Here is a 22,753-nt window from a genome sequence, read left to right as displayed (position 1 = left end):
TGTGTCTCATAATCACGCTGTGAAAAATTGTCCTCTGGCGAAGAAGCAGCGAGTGAGTGGCCTGGGTGCAATGTTGTGTTGATTTGTCTTTCCGGCCGAGGGCAACTCACCTGGCAAACGGCTTCCGTGTGACCCAAAGGTGCTTTTCCCCAAAGGCGGCTGGACTTTCTGGGTATATGTATATAATATATATATATATATATATTTCCTTTGAAAACATTTCGCTTCTCATCCAAGAAGCTTCTTCAGTTTAGAATTATGGGAGTTTTAATCCCAGACTGAACTGGTTCTTTTGAAACTCTTTAAAATTGTCTCCCTTCTCTCTTCACACCGTGGTCCCACAATTTGTTGTCGTTAGTTCTGAAGTCGTGTCCAACCCCTCACGACCCTATGGACCACGTTCCTCCAGGCCTTCCTGTCCTCCACCATCTTCTGGAGTCCATTTCGGCTCACGCCTCCTGCTTCAGTGACTCCATCCAGCCACCTCCTTCTCTGTCGTCCCCTTCTTCTCTTGCCCTCCATCTTTCCCAGCATGAGGCTCTTCTCCAGTGAGTCCTTCCTTCTCATTAGGTGGCCAAAGGATTTGAGTTTTAGCTTCAGGATCTGGCCTTCTAAAGAGCAGTCGGGGTTGATCTCCTCTAGGACCGACCGGTTTGATCGCCTGGCAGTCCGAGGGACTCGCAGGAGTCTTCTCCAGCACGAGTTCAAAGGCCTCCATTCTTTGGCGCTCAGCCTTTCTTATGGTCCAACTTTCACTGCCACACATTGCAACTGGGAAGACCATAGCCTTGACTATGAGCACTTTTTTGGCAGGGTGACGTCTCTGCTTTTTAGTGTGCTGTCTAGATTGGCCATGGCTTTCCTCCCCAGGAGCAAGCGTCTTTTAATTTCTTGGCTGCAGTCCCCATCTGCGGTGATCTTGGAGCCCAGGAAAATAAAATCTGTCACTACCTCCATTTCTTCCCCATCTATTGGCCAGGGATTGAGAGGGCCGGATGCCATGATCTTGGTTTTGTTGAGTTTCAAGGTCCCCCAACAGCTTCCCCCCAAATCAACACAAAGACATTGAAATGTTCGGTTAGGTTTTCATTGGGTTTCCTCACGATGTCTATCCCGGCATGAGACAGGGCCGAAAATGCTCGACTAGGTCTAGGAAGATCTGGATTCAAATCTATCCTCACCCACCGGATGAGAAGTCCCTCTCTTTCCCTAACCCTAACCCCACGGCTCCTGTGAGAAAAGTGAGACACACGTATCACAAAACGCAAAATAAATACACTCTAATCCTGTTGTTTATTATATACAAACACTGCACAAAACATAAGAAGGTGGGTTTTCCTTCATAGAGTGGTCCAGCTATGCGTGGAACAGGCACGTTAACCAGGTGTGAAACAGCGCTCACCTGTACATCTACAGCCTCTGATGTTTAGGTGGTTTCTAACATACACAACTTTATATTTAAGGCAGGGGTGTCCAATTTTGTCAACTTTTAAGACTGGCGGACTTCAACTCCCAGAATTCCCCAGCCAGCATTCTGGGAATTGAAGTCCATCCTGCACAGCTGGCTAAGGAATTCTGGGAGTTGAAATCCATCCTGCACAGCTGGCGAGGGAATTCTGGGAGTTGAAATCCATCCTGCACAGCTGGCGAGGGAATTCTGGGAGCTGAAATCCATCCTGCACAGCTGGCGAGGGAATTCTGGGAGTTGAAATCCATCCTGCACAGCTGGCGAGGGAATTCTGGGAGCTGAAATCCATCCTGCACAGCTGGCGAGGGAATTCTGGGAGTTGAAATCCATCCTGCACAGCTGGCTAAAGAATTCTGGGAGCTGAAATCCATCCTGCACAGCTGGCTAAGGAATTCTGGGAGCTGAAATCCATCCTGCACAGCTGGTGAGGAAATTCTGGGAGCTGGAGTCCATCCTGCACAGCTGGCGAGGGAATTCTGGGAGCTGAAACCCATCCTGCACAGCTGGCTAAAGAATTCTGGGAACTGAAACCCACCCTGCACAGCTGGCGAGGGAATTCTGGGAGTTGAAGTCCACCAGCCTTAAAGTTGACGTCGGACGCCCGTGATTTGCGGCAAGCTCTCCCCCAATTTTTCCCACCCGTCTCCAGAGGAAAGACAAATGTTGATCTTTCAAAGGATAAAAACCTTTCTTTTATTTTTTTGCCAGATTCTCTTTTCCGCGTAGAAATAAAACGTCAACAAGTGTTCCGCTTCCATCCCAGTTGCCCCAAGAGGGTGCAAACAAACCAGGCCTCGGTTCAACTTGAACCCGGGGCGGTTCAACTCACATTCACACGAAGCATGTAAAATTAGAGTGTCGGACCCCAGGCAGAGTGCCAGGGACCGATATTTCTGCTGGTGCTAAGAAGGTCTGACCGGCCCCCCGAAACAAATTCTACGGACCCCCCTGCAGGGGGGGACGCAGAAGGAAGGAAGTCAAGACCTCACGTGGGAACTGATCTTCCCAACCTTGTTGCAGAAGAGACCTAGTACAGTTTAAACTAGGCGCTTCTCGGGGCGCTGGTGTATCCGGGCAACTGGGGACCAGTGCAAGGGTGGCACAAATGCACAGGTATCGTCGCCCACCTCCGAAGGGGAATGGGGGGGGGAGAAAGGAATTTTTTGGGATCTGCAAGGCAGGTAGGCATCTTCTTCTGGGCGAGGCGGGCACTGCCCACGCGTCTCTCTGCGAACGGGGGTGGTGGTGGTGGTGGCGCAAGGCAAGACTTGCCACGGGGAAGGTGGTATGGAATCGTTTCTCCCGGGGTCTCTCCTCTTGCTCGATGTCCCTCCCGCTAACCAAAAAGGGGAAGACTTCCGCCGAGCATCCTTGGCTGCTGCCTCCAGGTCTTCAGGGGGAGCTGGCGGCTTCCCACTGGCGGAAAATCTGGAAGACCTTGCGGGATTTGGTCGAGACATTCTGCAGCGGGCAGGAGGAAGAGCGACACGAATGAGAGAGCGGAGTGTGACAGAGGTAAAAGCAAGGCTAGTGGGGAAGGCAGCGGGCTAGAGGCTGGGAGTTCTAGTCCTGCCTTAGGCGTGAAGGGCAATTGGGTGACCTTGAGCCAATCACCAGGAGACGGTGAGTTCTAGTCCCGCCTTAGGCATGAAAGCCGGCTGGGTGGCTTTGGGCCAATTACCAGGAGATGGTGAGTTCTAGTCCCGCCTTAGGCACGAAAGCCAGCTGAGTGGCTTTGGGCCAATCACCAGGAGACAGGGAATTCTAGTCCCGCCTTAGGCACGAAAGCCGGCTGAGTGGCTTTGTGCCAATCACCAAGAGATAGTGAGTTCTAGTTCCACCAAACACTAGGGGATTGTGAGTTGTAGTTCTGCCTTAGACATGAAAGACGATTGGGTGACTGTGGGCCAATCACAGGAGATGGTGAGTTGTAGTCCCATTTTAGGCATGAAAGATGGGTGAGTGACTTTGGGCCAATCACCAGGAGACAGTGAGTTCTAGTCCCGCCTTAGGAATGAAAGGCAGCTAGGTAACTTTGGGCCAATCACCAGGAGACAATGAGTTCTAGCCCCGCCTTAGGGATGAAATCCGGCTGGGCTATTTTGGGCCAATCACTCGGAGATGGGTGAGTTCCAGTCCCAACTTAAGCAAGGCTCGCTGGAGAATTCTGGGAATGAAAGTCCACATATCTTCAAGGGGCCAAGGTTGAGAAATGCTGAACTAGATGATGCCCAAAGTTCAACCAAATCCTTCTGATCCAACTTTGTGGCTTACATCCGCGGAAGGCAGCACCTAACCAATTCTTGATGTACCTCATAAAGTTGGATTGGAAGGATTTGGATGAGCTTTGTCATCCAGCCCGGCGTTTTTCATCTTCGACCTCTTGACGATGTGTGGACATGTCTGAACGTAGTAGTTCAAATGGACTAGGTTGGGGCTACTTGGCAATGTTAGACGGCTTACAATTTTACAATACGGATCTGTAGGAGAAGGAGTGGCAGAAACTGGGGGGGGCGGAGTTAAAAGCCATGCTGGCAGGGGAATTCTGGGAGTTGAAGTCCACAAGTCTTCAAATGGCCACGTTTGGGCACTCCCGCTGTAGACCAAGTGGTTGACCCCTGGTGGTCCGACTCACCTCGCTCTCCAGATGGGCTGGCTTGTCCGACTTCCTGGAAGCCTGGAGAACTTTCATGACCACCTGCCATCCACGGTCTGCCTTGTCCTCCAAGGAATCTCCTTTGGTTTCAAGCCCCGTCGTCTCCTTCACCTCGTTGACCCACGGGCACCAGTCACGGTGCTGGGCAAGGGGGTCAAAGTAAACCCGGGTCATTGAATCCTGTTAGGGGCGGGGGCGGGGAGAAAAACAGCCTGAGTTCTCACAACCAAACAAAGTTGGGTAAGGAATTAGCTCATCTTTCTCTAAGCCAGAGGTCTTCAACTGGGCAACTTTCAAGACTTGTGGGCTTCAAGTCCCAGAATTCCTCAGCCAGCCAGCCGGAGTTGAAATCCACAAGACTTAAAATTTGCCAAGCTTGGAGACGCCTGACCTAAGCTAAGCAGGCTCAGATATTCGTCTTATATTTGGGAAGCTCTAATCCAGGGGTGGGGAACCTCGGCTCTTTTATGACTCATGGGCTTCAACTCCCAGACTTCCTGAGCCAACCAGGCTGAGGGGAAAGGGAGAGGTTTCCATGCTGAGCCATGCTGCCTTAGGAATTCTGGGAGTTGAAGTCCACGAGTCATAAAAGAGCCAAGGTTGCCTACCCTTGGTCTATTCCAGGGGTAGGCAACCTTGGCTCTTTTATGACTCGTGGACTTCAACTCCCAGAATTCCTGAGCCAGCTGGAATTGAAGTCCACGAGTCATAAAAGAGCCAAGGTTGCCTAAAAGGTAAAGGTTCCCCCGCACATGCGTGCTAGTCGTTTCCAACTCTAGGGGCCGGTGCTCATCTCCGTTTCAAAGCCGAAGAGCCAGCGCTTGTCCGAGGACGTCTCTGTGGTCATGTGGCCGGCACGACTAGACGCCAAAGGCGCACGGAACGCTGTTACTTTCCCACCGGAGCGGTCCCTATTTTTCTACTTGCATTTTTACGTGCTTTCGAACTGCTAGGTTGGCAGAAGCTGGGACGAGTAACAGGCGCTCACTCTGTTACACGGCACTCGGGATTCGACCCGCCAAACTGCCGACCTTGTGATCGACAAGCTCAGCGTCCTAACCCACCAAGCCACCGCGTCCTACCCTTGGTCTATTCCATCAAGGCAGCAGAAATGGTTTTTTAGCATGGACCACTAGTTCTTGGAGGGACCTGACCAAGCTTTTGATCTAAGATGTAGTGAAGAAAAATGGAACAAGAGATGAACGAGAAGGTAGCCTTCCTCAAATTCACATCCGTTCTTCATTGTATTGGGACTTCAACTTCTAACTGGCTGAGAATTCTGGGGGCTGAAGTCCAAGACCTTCTGGAGGCATCTGAGGAGAACAGGCTGGCTGGGCTACTGACCAGTTGGGATCCATTTGGGTGAGCTCTCTCCACCTTGATTGCCAATGAAGACCTCCATCATGCGTCTCGTCCACCTTCTCTTCTGCAGACTTAAGGTTCTGCTTTAACCTTGCTTGACACAGCTTGGAACCATCTTGGTGGATCTTCCCTGAAGGTGCCCCCTGCTTTGTTGACATCCTCTTTCGACGAAGGACATGGAACGCCAAGTGGGACCCGGCCAAGCGAAACTGGATCCCGTGGATCTCTTGTGCTTTACGTTCCTTCTTGATAATCCCGGAAATAGTATCCCTCTTTTGGGCTGAATCGGCCTACTGGCTCACCTTGGTCACCCTTGTGACCGAGTCCGTCAGGAATCTAGTAGTCCCTGTTTCGATGGGAAGGTTTTTTTGCGATTATTTTTTGTAGCCCTTCTTAACTACAAGTAATCCTTGACTTCGGTTTTGTGAACGTCCAAAGTTATAATTGCCCCATGCTGGCAATTCTGGGAGTTGAAGTCCAGGAGCCTTGAAGTGGCCAAGTTTGGAGGTTCCTGTATTAGATCATTATCCCTTCGAGGTAGGTCAGGAAACAGATCTTAAAAGGACCTTTTTGCCTCCATCTTATACCAAAGAGAATCAAGGTGAGCTTATCTTGAGTTTCTTCCTTCTTCTTTGCCAGAGCTGAGATTTCGATTCCAGTCTTTATTAGCGGCTTTTGTACAGTTGGTCCTCAACTTACAAGCATTCTCTTAGTGACTTACTGAGAAAAGTGACTTACAATGGATCCTCATAGCAATTCTAGGCCGGCCTCAGGCATTGAACGCTGCTTGAGTGACGGTGGGCCAATCAGCAGGAGACAGTGAGTTCTAGTCCCGCCTTAGCCACGAAAGCCAGCTGCGTGAACTTGGGCCAATCACCGGGAGGTGGTGAGTTCTAGTCCCGCCTTAGCCACGAAAGCCAGCTGCGTGAACTTGGGCCAATCACCGGGAGGTGGTGAGTTCTAGTCCCGCCTTAGCCACGAAAGCCAGCTGCGTGAACTTGGGCCAATCACCGGGAGGTGGTGAGTTCTAGTCCCGCCTTAGCCACGAAAGCCAGCTGAGTGAACTTGGGCCAATCACCGGGAGGTGGTGAGTTCTAGTCCCACCTTAGCCACGAAAGCCAGCTGAGTGAACTTGGGCCAATCACCGGGAGGTGGTGAGTTCTAGTCCCGCCTTAGCCACGAAAGCCAGCTGAGTGAACTTGGGCCAATCACCGGGAGGTGGTGAGTTCTAGTCCTGCCTTAGCCACGAAAGCCAGCTGAGTGAATTTGCACCAGTCCCCCTCTCTCTCTCAGCCCAGCCCACCTCACAGGGTTGTTGTTGTGGGGAGGAGAGGAGGCAGAAGAAAGAGGACTAGACGGCTTTGCCCCCTTGCGTTGTTCATAAAAGTTAACAAGCGAATAAATGGAACGACGAGGCACTCACCGAACTGCTGGAGGAGTACAGGCGTGGGCGCTTGGCTCTGCGGTGAGGGCTGGAGGGCACTTCGGCGCCCAGGCCGCAGACTTCCCCGTGCCCCATGCTGCGGGTCACGGGCCGGCTCCGAGTGGTGGGGCTGGCTGCTTCGGCCTCGGGGCGCTCGCTGCCGCTGTCCCCGCACCGCGTGCGGCTGACGACCGGGAAGGGAGTCTTCTCGTGCTTGCAGGAAAAAGAAGAAAAGAGACCACAGGGGGGAGAAGTTAGTGGAGATCGCCAGATCCTTGAGTCGGGAAGCACTGATAGTCCTCGACTTACAACGCTTCATTTAGTGACTGTTCAACGTTACAACGGCGCTAAAAAAAGAAGACTTAGGACCGTTTTTTCACACTTATGACCGTTACGGCGTCCCCATGCTCACGTGATTGACATTCGGACACACGGCAACGGGTTCACATTCATGACGGTCGCAGCGTTCTGGGATCCCATGATCCCCTTTTTGTGACCTTCCGGTAAGCAAAGTCAACCGGGGAAGCCGGCTGCACTTCACAATCGTGTGACTAACTTAACAACTACAGTGATTCGCTTAGCATCCGTGGCAAGGCAGGTCAGAAAATGGGGGCAAAACTCTTATAACTGTCTCGCTCAGCGACAGAAATGTTGGGCCGAACTGTGGTCGTAAGTCGAGGACTACCTGGAGAACAAACCCCAGAAGCAATTTGGCTGTTTGATCCTGACCGGCTCAAGGTTGATTCAGCCTTCCGTCCTTCTGAGGTCACTAAAGTGAGGACCCAAATGGTTGGGGGCAAATAGGCTGACTCTGTAAGGGCTGTCAAGCATTGTGAAGCGGTATATAAGTCTAAGGGCTATTGGTAAGTGGGAAGGAAGGGAGGGAGAAAGAGAAGGAAGGAAGGAAGGAAAGAAAAGGGAGGGAGGGAAGGAAGGAAGGAAGGAAGGAAGGAAAAAGGAGGGAGGGAAGGAAAAGGGAGGGAGGGAGGGAGGGAGAGAGGGAAGGAAGGAGGGAAGGAAGGAAGGAAGGAAGGAAGGAAGGAAGGAAAAGGGATGGAAGGAAGGAGGGAGGAAAGGAAAAGGGAGGGAGGGAGGGAGGGAGGAAGGAAAGAAGGAAAAGGGAGGGAGGGAAGGAAGGAAGGAAGGAAAAGGGAGGGAGGGAAGGAAGGAAGGAAGGAGAGAGGGAGGGAGGAAGGAAAGAAGGAAAAGGGAGGGAGGGAAGGAAGGAGGGAAGGAAGGAAAGGAGGGAGGGAGGGAGAGAAGGAAGGAAGGAAGGAAGGAAGGAAGGAAGGAAGGAAGGAAAAGAGATGGAAGGAAGGAGGGAGGAAAGGAAAAGGGAGCGAGGGATGGAAGGAAAGAAGGAAAAGGGAGGGAGGGAGGGAAGGAAGGAAGGAGGGAGGGAAGGAAGGAGGGAGGGAAGGAAGGAGGGAGGGAGGGAAGGAAGGAAGGAAGGAGGGAGGGAAGGAAGGAAGGAAGGAAGGAAGGAAGGAAGGAAGGAGGGAGGGAAGGAAGGAAGGAAAAGGGAGGGAGGGAAGGAAGGAAGGAGGGAAGGAAAGGAGGGAGGGAGGGAGAGAAGGAAGGAGGGAGGGAAGGAAGGAAATATCCCTCTTCACAGTGCTTTACAGCCCCCTCTAAGCGGTTTGCACAGTCAGCATAATTCCCCTCCCCAGCAATCCAGTTCCTCATTTTACTGACCTGGGAAGGACGAAAGGCTGAGTCAACCGGTCGGGATCGAACTGGCAAACTGCTGGCAGAGGGCAGTCAGCCGAAGCGGCCTGCAGTGCTGCCTTCTAGCCACTGCGCCACCCCGGCTCCTTTTGGCCTCGAGACAGGGTTGTATCGCACAGAAGACCCCCCCCCCTTCAGACAATGGCGGTCAAGACTGGCAGGCTAGTCCTTGCGCCCGGGACCCTTTCCCCCCGCGTACCTGCTCCGAGCCCGGCGGGACGGTGCTGTCCTGGCTCCGGGTGATCATCCGGCGTGGGGAGGTGGGTCCCAGGGGGACCTTCTCAGCAGCGGGGGCAACGGTGGGCGGGCTCCCCACCTCGGACTCGGGGGTCTCCATCTGCTGAAAGCCCCACAGCCCCACTCTTCTTAAGCAGCGGCAACAGCTGATCAAGGGCAGATGGACGGATCCAGATGGGGGGCTAGGAAGAAAGACAACCCCCCCAAAAAAAGAGTAAATCAAGACTGAAGCAAATTTGCTTCACGTTAAAGCAGAATTTAAATGTTACGGACGGGTGGTTCCCCCCCACCACTTACAATCCCAGCGGAGCCCCACATTTCTCCGTTACCAAGCAAGACAGCTGCTAAGCGGGTTTCGCCCCGTTTCACGGCCTCTCTGGCCACGGCTGTTAAGCGAGTCACTGCGGCTGTCAAGTTGGCATCACCGCTGTTAAAAAGTGAATCTTCTCTTCCCAGCTGGAGGCGGGTTCAAGTACAGTTAGGGCCGCCGCTGAGCCCGGATTTTCGGTCACAAAGTGAAAGATTTGCTTGGCTCAATTTGCGACCTCTCTTTATTCTGGCTGTTAAGTGGATCGCTGCAGTTGTGAAGTGATTAACACGGCCGTTGAGTGAATCTGGCTTCCCCCATGGACTCTGCTTGTCAGAAGGCCACCAAGGGGGGGAATCACGTCACTCCCCCCCCCGGGATGCTGCGACCGTCGTAAATATGAACCAGTTGTCCGGTGTCTGAATTTTGATCACGTGACCGCGGGGGATGCCGCAATCGTCATAAATGTGAAAAAAAAACAGTCATGTTGCTTTTTTCACCGACATCGTAACTTCGGTCACTAAACGAACAGTTATAAGTCAAGGACTTAACCAGTGGAACAACCTGCCTCCAGAAGCGGTGAATGCTCCAACCCTGGAAGTTTTTAAGAAGAGACTGGACAGCCATTTGTCCGAAATGGTGTAGGGTTTCCTGCCTGACCAGGGGGTTGGACTAGATGACCTCCAAGGTATATTCTATTCTATTCTATTCTATTCTATTCTATTCTATTCTATTCTATTCTATTCCATAATCCATTCCATATTTTCTATTCTATTCTATTCTATTCTATTCTATTCTATTCTATTCTATTCTATTCTATTCTATTCTATTCCATATTTTCTATTCTATTCTATTCTATTCTATTCTATTCTATTCTATTCTATTCTATTCTATTCTATTCTATTCTATTCTATTCTATTCTATTGTATTCCTATTCCATATATTCTATTCCATTCCATTCCATTCCATTCCATTCTATTCTATTGTTTGAAATTGTATAGGGTTTCCTGCCTGAGCAGGGGGTTGGACTAGATGACCTCCAAGGTCCCTTCCGACTCTTTATTATTATTATTATTATTATTATTATTATTATTATTATTATTATTATTATTATTATTATTATTATTAATTATTATTATTATTATTATTATTATTATTATTATTAATTATTATTATTATTATTATTATTTAGCGACTGCCTGTAATCAAGCCAAAATTATGGGAACCTTTTGGGAAAAGTGTATTTTTGAGGTTTGTCAGGGTGAAAAACCGTCGCAAGTCACATTTCTCAGTGGTGTTGTGACTTCGGTGACTAAATGAACTTTTTCAAGTCGAGGACTACCTGCGCTGCGTTCACAGAGAGGCCTTTTCCCAAGTCAGGACTGCCCCTGACCTGCGTTCATTCCGCCGAGACCTGAAGACTTGGCTCTTTGAGCTCTCTGACCCAGGCTGAGAATTTTAACTGGGGTTTTATTTTCAGGGATAATTTAATCTTTTCTTTGTCTTTTAACTTTGTATTTTGTATTGTTGTGATTTTAAAAATGCCCTGTAAACCGCCCTGAGTCCTTCGGGAAAGGGCGGTATACAAATCTAATAAAATCTAAAAAAATCTAAAATCTAAGTACAGGCCGCCCTTGATTTGCACCACGACCGAGCCTGGAATTAAGAGAGTTGTCGCTTGCGTTGTGAGTCACGCGACGGCACCCGATTTTAACAAGCTTCCTTGTGGTGCCATTAAGCGAAGACGGAGGTCGTAAAGCGAATGTTGTCAATATGTGGGCGGTTTTTGTTTTGGGTTTTTTTTTTGGGGGGGGGGGGTTCAGCCTAGCCTGATGGGGATTGGTGGGGTTTTTTATTTTTTGTATTCTTAATTTGATCTTTGGGGTTTTATAATTGTATATTAATTGTTTTAACTTGGGCAATCATTTAATCTCTTTTTAATGTTTGTATTTTGTATTTTACTTTTGCCCTGTGAACCGCCCTGAGTCCTCAGGGAGAAGGGCGGTATAGAAATATTATTAAATTAAATTAAATTAAATTAAATTAAATTAAATTAAATTAAAATCGGACCTTTCCTGATTCCGTTTTTCCGCTTACCTGCTGGTCCAGCCGCAAAGGGCCAGGATGCAAGCCGTGATGTGGACGTGAAGGAGGTCCGAAGGCCCCTTGGCCGGCGCCTTCTCGCCTTCGCTTTTGCACTTCTCCTCCTCCTCCTCTTCCTCCTTCTGCTCCTCCTCGATCAATTGCAAGAGAAAGCTAATCTTCTCCTCCGTCAAGGCCTGGGAAGCAAGCGCGCGACAGTCAACGACTCGACAGCCCCCTCCCCTCAAGAAACGGCGATTCCTTTGCGAGAGAAGAACACAATTTCCAGCACTTTTGGAGTCTGGAGATGGGAAGGCTTGGAAGCAAACCCGAAAAATTGGGGGGGGGGGAAAGAACGGGTTTCCCCCCATTTCCCCCCCCCCAAGCTGTTTAGAAAAAGCAAAGAAAAAACAGGAAAAAAACACTCATTTCCCCCCCCCCAATTTTTCCTGGGTTTCTCCCCCCCCCCCCCGCCAGGCCTTCCCACTTGGGACCCCTGAAAGTGAGCCGAGGGAATTGCTAATAAACCTGCCGTTCCGGGAATGAAACGTTCTGGAGAAATCCAGAATGTTCTCTGGGTCTTTTTTGATCGTGCGGATCCGATGTTCCAAGGAGGGTTTTAGGACATTCTGAGTGGCAAATTGGACGAGGAGACCTGCAGGGACCTTTTCCAACTGTCTCATCCTGTTCATCAGTCGTATGATTGCGGGGTGCAACGCTGACCTGTGATTCTTGCTCTAGTAGTTCTTGTACTTTTAATGAGTTTATGAATGGTTTTCTTTGATCGGTTTTTGATGCTTCAGTTACAAACCTGGTTATATGATAGGCAGCTATTTAAATTTAAGAAATAGAATGGAATGGAATAGAATATAGAAGAATAGAATAGAAATAATAATAATAATAATAATAATAATAATAATAATAATAATAATAATAATAATAAGTAGTAGTAGTAGTAGTAGTAGTAGTAGTAGTAGTAGTTGGAAGGGACCTTGGAGGTCATCTAGTCCAACCCCCTGCTCAGGCAAGAAACCCTATACCATTTCAGGCAAATGGCTGTCCATTCTCTTCTTGAAAACTTCCAGTGTTGGAGCATTCACTGCTTCTGGAGGCAGGTTGTTCCACTGGTTAATTGTTCTAACCGTCAGGAAATTTCTCCTTAGTTCTAGGTTGCTTCTCTCCTTGGTGAGTTTCCATCCGTTGCTTCTTCTCCTGCCTTCAGGCGCTTTGGAGAATAGCTTGACTCCCTCTTCTTTGGGGCAGCCCCTGAGATACTGGAACACCGCTGTCCAGTCACCCCTCGTCTTTCTTTTCACTAAACTAGACATACCCAATTCCAGCCACTGTTCCTTATATGTTTTAGCCTCCAGTCCCCCAATCATCTTTGCTGCTCTTCTCTGTACTCTTTCTAGAGTCTCGACATCTTTTTTACATCGTGGTGACCAAAACTGGATGCGAATATTCCAGGTGTGGCCTTACCAAGGCATGGTAAAGTGGTATTAGTACTTCACGTGATCTCGATCCTATCCCTCTGTTAATGCAGCCTAGCACTGTGTTGGCTTTTTTGGCAGCTGCAGCACACGCCTGGCTCATATTGAAGTGATTGTCCACTAGGACTCCGAGATCCCTCTCACAGTTACTACTATCGAGCAAGGTACCCCCTATACTATACCTGTGCATTTGATTTTTCCTGCCTAAATGTAGAACCTTACTTTTTTCACCATTGAATTTCATTTTGTTAGATAGTGCCCAGTGTTCGAGTCTGTCCAGATCCTCCTGTATTTTAAGCCTATCTTCTGGAGTATTGGCTATTCCTGCCAGCTTGGTGTCGTCTGCAAATTTGATGAGTTCCCCATCTATCCCCTCATCCAAATCATTAATGAAGATATTGAAGAGCACTTGGCCCAGAACAGAGCCCTGGGGCACCCCACTACACACTTCCTTCCATGTAGATGCGGTTCCATTGAGGACCACACGCTGAGTACGGCCTGTCAGCCAGCTACGAATCCATCTGGTGGTGATGCTATCTAACCCACATTTTTCTATCTTATCAAGTAGTAGGTTGTGATCTACTTTATCAAATGCCTTACTGAAGTCCAAGTAAATTATATCTTCTTAAAAATCTCCAGTGATGGAACGCCCAGGATTTCTGGTGGCAAGCTGTTCCACTGGTCAATTGTCAGGAAGTTTCTCCTTAATTCCAGGTTGCTTCTCTCCTTGATCAGTTTCCAACCACTGTTTCTCGTCCTTCCCTCTGGTGCTTTGCTGAATAACGTGACCCCCTTTTTTTTGTAGCAGCCCCTCAAATACTGGAAGACTGCTATCATGTCCCCCCCCTAGGCCTTCTTTTCTTTAGACTAGCCAAACTCAAGTCCTGCAGCCGTTCTTCGTACGTTTTACCTCCTTGGAACATCAGATCACCATGATCCAAAAACGGACAGAACATTCTGGATTCCTCCAGGAGGTTTCCTTCGGCCCGGTTCCCAAGTACCCAAAGTACGGCCACGTGACTCCGCAGGGGAGGAAGGGACAGGGACTCTCGGAACCTGGAGAGCTGTCGGGACTTTGAACGGTCACTAAGCAAGCCGAGGGCCACCCGTACGCTCTCTCCGGAGGCTGTGGCCAGTTTATTGTCCCCAAATGGGACAGGCCTTGAGTGGGAGGCTGGAGACCCCCTTCCCCTCACCCCTCCTTGGCAGGGTGACCGAGGGCTTACCACGTTTTTGAGACTTTCCAGCTTCAGGGAAGGCAGCTGAAGTTGCAGCAGACACAGATTCTGGAAGCGTTCCAGGAAGTCGTCAAAAAGAGCCCGGGGCTCCTTCACCAGCAGCACCAAAAAACGATCTAGTCCCGCCCCCCCCAAAAAAAGAGAAGCAGTCTGCAGGCGAGTCCTCAACTTACGACCGCCAAGGAGCCCACAATTGAAGGGAGAAATTCGTTAAAGTCAGTTTTCGCCCCAGTTTTAACCAGTTTTCTGGCCACCGTGTTACATTGGTACGAATCGTCGTGGGGTCGTGGACGGTCGCGTAGAGCTAAAATTTCATCAGGCTGTCTTTTAAGCCTCTCCCGCCCCCCCCGGGGGTGGGAGGATCGGCCAGCCTCCACATCTGGAAGACCCACGTGTCCAGCTGTGAGCTGTTCCTTTCTCCTTCCTTACCTGGGCAAGGGCTGTCGGGCCAAAAGCAGAACTTTTCGTGAGCTCCCACCAAAGACTTCTGCAGCTCCAGACACCTCTCCTTGTCTAGGAAGCAAACAGGCCTGTTGAACAGCAGGCCACCAACCACCAACCACCACCGCCACCGCCACCACCCTCTGATCAGCACAAGGCAGGACACTTTTATTAAAGTTCTCCCCTCGCCAGGCCACAAGATCGCCTGGGAGGGGAATTAAAAGAGCAAATATTTCTAACTCAGGCTTGGATTGTGGGGTCCTCTTTGAGATGGTCAGGAGAGGAGGAGGAGGAAGAGAAGGAGAAGAAGGAGGGGGAGGAGGACGACGACGACGGCTGTAGGGTCCTTAACGCTCTTGAGTTTGTGGTTTTCTTGGAGGCGTTTCATTACCAAACTAGGTAACCTCATCAGTGCTAGAAGGAGTGGGAAGGAGGAGGAGGGTTGTAAGGTCCGTAATGCTCTGAACGTGGTGGTTTTCTCGGAGACGTTCCATGACCCAAGTAGGTAACATCGTCGGTGCGAGAATGGAGGGGTGGGGGTGGGATTGCTCTCTCACTGATGTTGTTGCCTACAACATGAAATGTCTGCAAGAAAGCAACCAGCCTCCGAGAATGGAATGGAATAGAATTAATGGAATGGGAATAGAATAGAATAGAATACAGAATAAAATAGAATAATAAAATACAGAATAGAAATAGAAATAGAGTGGAGTGGAATAGAATAGAAAAGAAAATATGGAATAGAATAGAATAGTTTAATGAAGAGAAGGGTGAGGGGGGACATGAAAGCAGTCTTCCAGTATCTCAGGGGCTGCCCCAAAGAAGAGGCAGTCAAGCTATTCTCCAAAGCATCTGAAGGCAGGACAAGAAGCAACGGATGGAAACTAGTCAAGGAGAGGAGCAACCTAGAGAACTAAGGAGAAACTTCCTGACAGTCAGAACAATTAACCAGTGGAACAACCTGCCTCCAGAAGTGGTGAATGCTCCAACACTGGAAGTTTTTAAGAAGAGACTGGACAGCCATTGGTCTGAAATGGTCTAGGGTTTCCTGCCTGAGCAGGGGGTTGGACTAGATGACCTCCAAGGTCCCTTCCAAATTATTATTATAATAGAATAGAATAGAATAGAATAGAATAGAATAGAATAGAATAGAATAGAATAGAATAGAATAGAATAGAATAGAATAGAATAGAATAGAATATATGGAATAGAATAGAATAGAATAGAATAGAATAGAATAGAATAGAATAGAATAGAATAGAATAGAATAGAATAGAATAGAATATATGGAATAGAATAGAATAGAATAGAATAGAATAGAATAGAATAGAATAGAATACATGGAATAGAATAGAATAGAATAGAATAGAATAGAATAGAATAGAATAGAATAGAATAGAATAGAATAGAAAATATGGAGTGGAATGAAATAATAGAATAGAATAGAATAGAATAGAATAGAATAGAATAGAATAGAATAGAATAGAATAGAATAGAATAGAATAGAATAGAATAGAATAGAATAGAATAGAATAGAATAGAATAGAATATATGGAATGGGAGTAGAATAGAATGGGAACTTGGAGGTCTTCTAGTCCAACCCCTTGCTTAAGCAGGAAACCCTATACCATTTCGGACAAATGGCTGTCCAGTCCCTTCTTAAAAACTTCCAGTGTTGGAGCATTCACCGCTTCTGGAGGCAGGTTGTTCTACTGGTTAATTGTTCTGTCAGAAAATTCCTCCTTAGTTCTAGGTTGCTTCTCTCTTTGGTTAGTTTCCATCCGTTGCTTCTGGTCCTGCCTTCAGGTGAAACTCACCGTCTCCTGGTGATGGGCCCAAAGTCACCCAGCCGGCTTTCATGCCCAAGGCAGGACCAGAACTCACCGTCTCCTGGTTTCTACGCCAGCACCTTCACCAGCAGCCCAACCAGCTTTCTAACCAACCAACCAACCAACCAACCAATAAATCCTCTTTCCATTTGAACTTCCAGATGTGAAAAGAGACCGAATCCCCCCAAAGGACCTTACACTTGCTGAAGTCGGAAGACAGATGCAGACTGGCACAGAGGTAAGCTTGGCAGCTGGAGCACTGCAGCATATCGTACTCCACGTTGGTCCATCCGTACTTGGCACAGATCAGCGGGGACAGCTCATGGGGCTTGCCTGCCCATTTGAGGGAGTGCTCGTGTTAAGGAAAGCGACTCAAGATTTTGAGGGGATGTAAGAAAGTCTGGCAACCTCGGCTCTTTTAGGCCTCGTGGACTTCAACTCCCAGAATTCCTGAGCCAGCTTGGCTGGCTCAGGAATTCTGGGAGTTGAAGTCCACGAGGCCTAAAAGAGCCGAGGTTGCCTACCCCTGGGCTAGCAATGAATGAAAGGTGCTTTTTCAGGAAGCAATTGGAGTTTTTGATTTTGTTTCTTTGAAGATGTTTCGCTTCTCATCCCGGAAGCTTCCTTCAGCTCTGACTGGATGGTGGGGAATATATATATATATTCCTTGCAGACAATGATTTTAGAATCATTGGGGCCACTTGGAGGTTTGTCTGTGTCCTCAGGGTCACCTGAGTGGTGCAAATGGGTGTCACAGCCCTTTCCGCAGTTCCAAGAAGGCTCCATGCCCATTTGCACCACTCAGGTGACCCTGAGGACATAGATAAACTTCCAAGTGGCCTCAACAACCACTCTAAAAGAAGGCAAATGACCAGCTGTCTGCAAGGAGTATGTTGTTGTTGTTGTTGTTAGCTGCAAAGTCGTGTCCGACCCATCGCGACCCTATGGACCACGTTCCTCCAGGCCTTCCTGTCCTCTACCATCTTCTGGAGTCCATTTAAGCTCACGCCTACCGCTTCAGTGACTCCATCCAGCCACCTCCTTCTCTGTCGTCCCCTTCTTCTATTGCCCTCGATCTTTCCCAGCATGAGGCTCTTCTCCAGTGAGTCCTTCCTTCTCATTAGGTGGCCAAAGGATTTGAGTTTCCGCTTCAGGATCTGGCCTTCTAAAGAGCAGTCAGGGTTGATCTTCTCTAGGACTGACCGGTTTGATCGCCTTGCAGTCCAAGGGACTCGCAGGAGTCTTCTCCAGCACCAGAGTTCAAAGGCCTCAATTCTTTGGCGCTCAGCCTTTCTTATGGTCCAGCTTTCACTGCCATACATTGCAACTGGGAAGACCATAGCCTTGACTATACGCACTTTTGTTGGCAGGGTGACGTCTCTGCTTTTTAGTGTGCTGTCTAGATTTGCCATGGCTTTCCTCCCCAGGAGCAAGCGTATAAATCCTTCCATTTCCCCACCATCCAGAGCTGGAGAAGCTTCTTGGATGAGAAGCGAAACATCTTCAAAGGAAACAAAAAGAAGCCCAGTTGACAACCATGATCTGGATGATGGAGAATCTCCACAGACATTAAGCTAGCATGAAATTTCATCCAATTCTCACTGCTAGCGACGGAAGCTCTCAATATCTGGACAGCTCTTAGCCAAGAGGGGAATAATTGTAGGCTTCACCTGTTGAGACACCTCCCACTTTAAATACAGGTGGTCCTCGACTTAGAACAATCTATTTAGTGGCCGAAGTTACACCGGCGCTGACAAAAAGTGACCGATGAACGTTTTTTATACTTACGACCGTTGCAGCATCCCCAGGGCCACGTGATCAAAATTCAGACACTTGGCAACTGACTCGTAATTATGACGGTTGCAGCGTCCCGGGGTCACGTGATCTCCTTTTGCAACCTTCTGATAAGCAAAGTCAATGGGGGAAGCCAGATTCACTTAACGACCGTGTGACCATCTTAACAACTGCAGTGTTCATTTAACAGCTGTGGCCAGAAAGGTCTTTAACTGTCTCACTTTGCAACAGAAATTTGTCGCAACAGAAATTTGTCGCTCAGTTGAGGCCCTAAGTCGAGGACTACCTACATATTTTGCTTCCTCAAGGCACTCCGACGCAAGATTAAGCCTTAGAACCGAGACTCAAAGGATATGGTGAATGTTTCCACTCTGCTGAAGAAAGCGTCTTTACTAGTGGCTTCAAAATGCAGCTCATTGGTCTGGGGAGAGCCATTGGCCACTTCACCGAGGACAGAAGGATCCCTTCTGAAATGCAAGCGAGAGGCTTCAAAGATTTAAATTCACAACAGAGCTGTTCCCTGACACCCCTGGATGACCTCGCCAGGGCTCGCTGCCTTGGAAGAGTGAGGAAGATTCTCAGGGATGACTCACACCCTGGACGGTATCTCTTTACTCTCCTACCATCGGGCAGGAGATACAGGAGTATAGCCAGCCGCACCAACAGGCTGAAAAAACGCCTTTTATCCGTGGGCTGTTAGGCTTTTGAACGAGAAATAACTTGTGTGAACTTTATGCAGAATTCACTTGGGAGGCCGGTGTGTGGTGTAGTTGGTTCACATGGTGTAGTAAGATGGAGGGCTTGTTGTCACTGTGTGTTGGGGGGAGAGAGCACAAAGGGAGGCTCAGCTAATCTCAATGTATACATAGTTGTACTTTGACAATAAAGATTCATTCAAGTTTTTTTTGAGCCCCCCCCCCCCGCATAAAAGTGTATAAAACTAATATGCAGTAGAGAAATACAGCGACAGAATTTTTGAATTGGCTTGGACCTTTGAGGCCATTCAGTCTGACCCCCTGCTCAGGGCACAATCTGAATGGAAACTTCCCAAATGAAAGGCTGCTCAGTCCTCATTCTTAGGCTTTCATGCCTGAAGGAGGACTAGAATTCACAGTTACCCAGCCAGCTTTCTTGCTTAAGGAGGGACTGGAACTCACCGTCTCCTGGTGATTGGCCCAAAGTCACCCAGCCGGCTTTCATGCCTAAGGCGGAACTAGAACTCACCGTCTCCTGGTGATTGGCCCAAAGTCACCCAGCCGGCTTTCGTGCCTAAGGTGGGACTAGAACTCACCGTCTCCTGGTGATTGGCCCAAAGTCACCCAATTGGCTTCCTTGCCTAAGGCGGGACTAGAACTCACCGTCTCCTGGTGATTGGCCCAAAGTCACCCAGCCTGCTTTCGTGCCTAAGGTGGGACTAGAACTCACCGTCTCCTGGTGATTGGCCCAAAGTCACCCAATTGGCTTCCATGCCTAAGGCGGGACTAGAACTCACCGTCTCCTGGTGATTGGCCCAAAGTCACCCAATTGGCTTCCATGCCTAAGGCAGGACTAGAACTTACCGTCTCCTGGTGATGGGCCCAAAGTCACCCAGCCGGCTTTCATGCCTAAGGCGGAAATAGAACTCACCGTCTCCTGGTGATTGGCCCGAAGTCACCCAGCCGGCTTTCGTGCCTAAGGCGGGACTAGAACTCACCGTCTCCTGGTGATGGGCCCAAAGTCACCCAGCCGGCTTTCATGCCTAAGGCGGAACTAGAACTCACTGTGTCCTGGTGATTGGTCCAAAGTCACCCAATTGGCTTCCATGCCTAAGGCTGGACTAGAACTCACTGTCTCCTGGTGATTGGCCCAAAGTCACCCAGCCGGCTTTCGTGCCTAAGGCTGGACTAGAACTCACCATCTCCTGGTGATGGGCCGAAAGTCACCCAGCCGGCTTTCATGCCTAAGGCGGGACTAGAACTCACCGTCTCCTGGTGATTGGCCCAAAGTCACCCAGCCGGCTTTCATGCCTAAGGCGGAACTAGAACTCACCGTCTCCTGGTGATTGGCCCAAAGTCACCCAGCCGGCTTTCGTGCCTAAGGTGGGACTAGAACTCACCGTCTCCTGGTGATTGGCCCAAAGTCACCCAATTGGCTTCCTTGCCTAAGGCGGGACTAGAACTCACCGTCTCCTGGTGATTGGCCCAAAGTCACCCAGCCTGCTTTCGTGCCTAAGGTGGGACTAGAACTCACCGTCTCCTGGTGATTGGCCCAAAGTCACCCAATTGGCTTCCATGCCTAAGGCGGGACTAGAACTCACCGTCTCCTGGTGATTGGCCCAAAGTCACCCAATTGGCTTCCATGCCTAAGGCAGGACTAGAACTTACCGTCTCCTGGTGATGGGCCCAAAGTCACCCAGCCAGCTTTCATGCCTAAGGCGGAAATAGAACTCACCGTCTCCTGGTGATTGGCCCGAAGTCACCCAGCCGGCTTTCGTGCCTAAGGCGGGACTAGAACTCACCGTCTCCTGGTGATGGGCCCAAAGTCACCCAGCCGGCTTTCATGCCTAAGGCGGAACTAGAACTCACTGTCTCCTGGTGATTGGTCCAAAGTCACCCAATTGGCTTCCATGCCTAAGGCTGGACTAGAACTCACTGTCTCCTGGTGATTGGCCCAAAGTCACCCAGCCGGCTTTCGTGGCTAAGGTGGGACTAGAACTCACCGTCTCCTGGTGATTGGCCCAAAGTCACCCAATTGGCTTCCTTGCCTAAGGCGGGACTAGAACTCACCGTCTCCTGGTGATTGGCCCAAAGTCACCCAGCCTGCTTTCGTGCCTAAGGTGGGACTAGAACTCACCGTCTCCTGGTGATTGGCCCAAAGTCACCCAATTGGCTTCCATGCCTAAGGCGGGACTAGAACTCACCGTCTCCTGGTGATTGGCCCAAAGTCACCCAATTGGCTTCCATGCCTAAGGCAGGACTAGAACTTACCGTCTCCTGGTGATGGGCCCAAAGTCACCCAGCCGGCTTTCATGCCTAAGGCGGAAATAGAACTCACCGTCTCCTGGTGATTGGCCCGAAGTCACCCAGCCGGCTTTCGTGCCTAAGGCGGGACTAGAACTCACCGTCTCCTGGTGATGGGCCCAAAGTCACCCAGCCGGCTTTCATGCCTAAGGCGGAACTAGAACTCACTGTGTCCTGGTGATTGGTCCAAAGTCACCCAATTGGCTTCCATGCCTAAGGCTGGACTAGAACTCACTGTCTCCTGGTGATTGGCCCAAAGTCACCCAGCCGGCTTTCGTGCCTAAGGCTGGACTAGAACTCACTGTCTCCAGGTGATTGGCCCAAAGTCACCCAGCCTGCTTTCGTGCCTAAGGTGGGACTAGAACTCACCGTCTCCTGGTGATTGGCCCAAAGTCACCCAATTGGCTTCCATGCCTAAGGCGGGACTAGAACTCACCGTCTCCTGGTGATTGGCCCAAAGTCACCCAATTGGCTTCCATGCCTAAGGCGGGACTAGAACTCACCATCTCCTGGTGATGGGCCGAAAGTCACCCAGCCGGCTTTCATGCCTAAGGCGGAAATAGAACTCACCGTCTCCTGGTGATTGGCCCGAAGTCACCCAGCCAGCTTTCGTGCCTAAGGCGGGACTAGAACTCACCGTCTCCTGGTGATGGGCCCAAAGTCACCCAGCCGGCTTTCATGCCTAAGGCGGAACTAGAACTCACTGTCTCCTGGTGATTGGTCCAAAGTCACCCAATTGGCTTTCATGCCTAAGGCGGGACTAGAACTCACCGTCTCCTGGTGATTGGCCCAAAGTCACCCAGCCGGCTTCCGTGCCTAAGGCGGGACTAGAACTCCCCGTCTCCTGGTTCTCGCCCAGCACCTTCTCCACTAGACCAAACCGTCCCTCTAACAGTTAAAGCGCCACCCATGAAAACAATGCTCCACGGCGTCCCCATAAACCACAACCCCTTCCCCTCACACAACGGGGCCAGAGCCGGCCTCCCCCGGGACCCAACCGCCGCCCTCTCCCCCACCGGGGACGAGCAATGCCCGGGATGCCGGCTGGAGGCGGGCGGGCTCCGTCCCTCCGCGCTCACCTGTCCGGCCCGGCCTCCTCCGGGGCGATCCCTTCGTCGATCAGCTCCCGCACCTTCTGCGGCGTGATAGCCGGGGACTTCGGCTTGGTCGCCAGGGCGCCGCTCTCGTTCTCCGGAGCAACGGCGACCGCCGCCATCTTGGTCCGACCGTGAAAATCTTCCCTCCCTGAACGAAAGACCCGAACCGGAAGTTCCGGGGAAAGTTCGTTCCGGCCTGCCTCAACTGCCTGCTCCGGCCCTCTGCATGGGGCTGGAAATGTTGGTCGGGGGGGCCATAGACTGGGAAAAAGCCCCCTCCCCAAATTTAGTTGATCCCGCCGATGCACCGGATTGTACATGGCAACTTTTTTCAGCCCTGCCAATGAATTTCTGGGATGGAACGTTTTAATTTACCTGGGGAGTTTCTGAGACTGACCGTTTAATTTACCGGCTTAATTTTATACATGGCAGTGAAAGCTGGACCATAAGAAAGGCTGAGCGCCAAAGAATTGAAGCCTTTGAACTCTGGTGCTGGAGAAGACTCCTGCGAGTTCCTTGGACTGCAAGGCGATCAAACCGGTCAGTCCTAGAGGAGATCAACCCTGACTGCTCTTTAGAAGGCCAGATCCTGAAGCTAAAAC

The 22,753-nt window shown here is 50.0% G+C and overlaps 1 protein-coding gene across 1 annotated transcript; it reads right to left on the bottom strand.

The window, feature by feature from the left end:
* Positions 1-1,274: 1,274 nt before the first annotated feature.
* ZC3HC1 (zinc finger C3HC-type containing 1) lies at positions 1,275-22,270 on the bottom strand (the record flags this gene model as incomplete). The annotated part of the gene is made up of 10 exons (XM_081331468.1): positions 1,275-2,929; positions 4,104-4,304; positions 6,910-7,122; positions 8,837-9,056; positions 11,279-11,460; positions 13,980-14,107; positions 14,421-14,504; positions 16,460-16,611; positions 18,412-18,522; positions 22,134-22,270. 10 exons carry the CDS (start codon positions 22,268-22,270, stop codon positions 2,861-2,863), a joined length of 1,497 nt encoding a protein of 498 aa, XP_081187594.1. The 3' UTR covers positions 1,275-2,860.
* Between the last annotated feature and the right edge of the window lie 483 nt (positions 22,271-22,753).

The sequence above is a fragment of the Vipera berus genome, assembly GCF_964194415.1.
Source record: "Vipera berus genome assembly, chromosome: 6".
NCBI classification, from domain to species: Eukaryota; Metazoa; Chordata; class Lepidosauria; order Squamata; family Viperidae; genus Vipera; species Vipera berus.
This window is presented reverse-complemented; position numbering and strand designations above follow the sequence as displayed.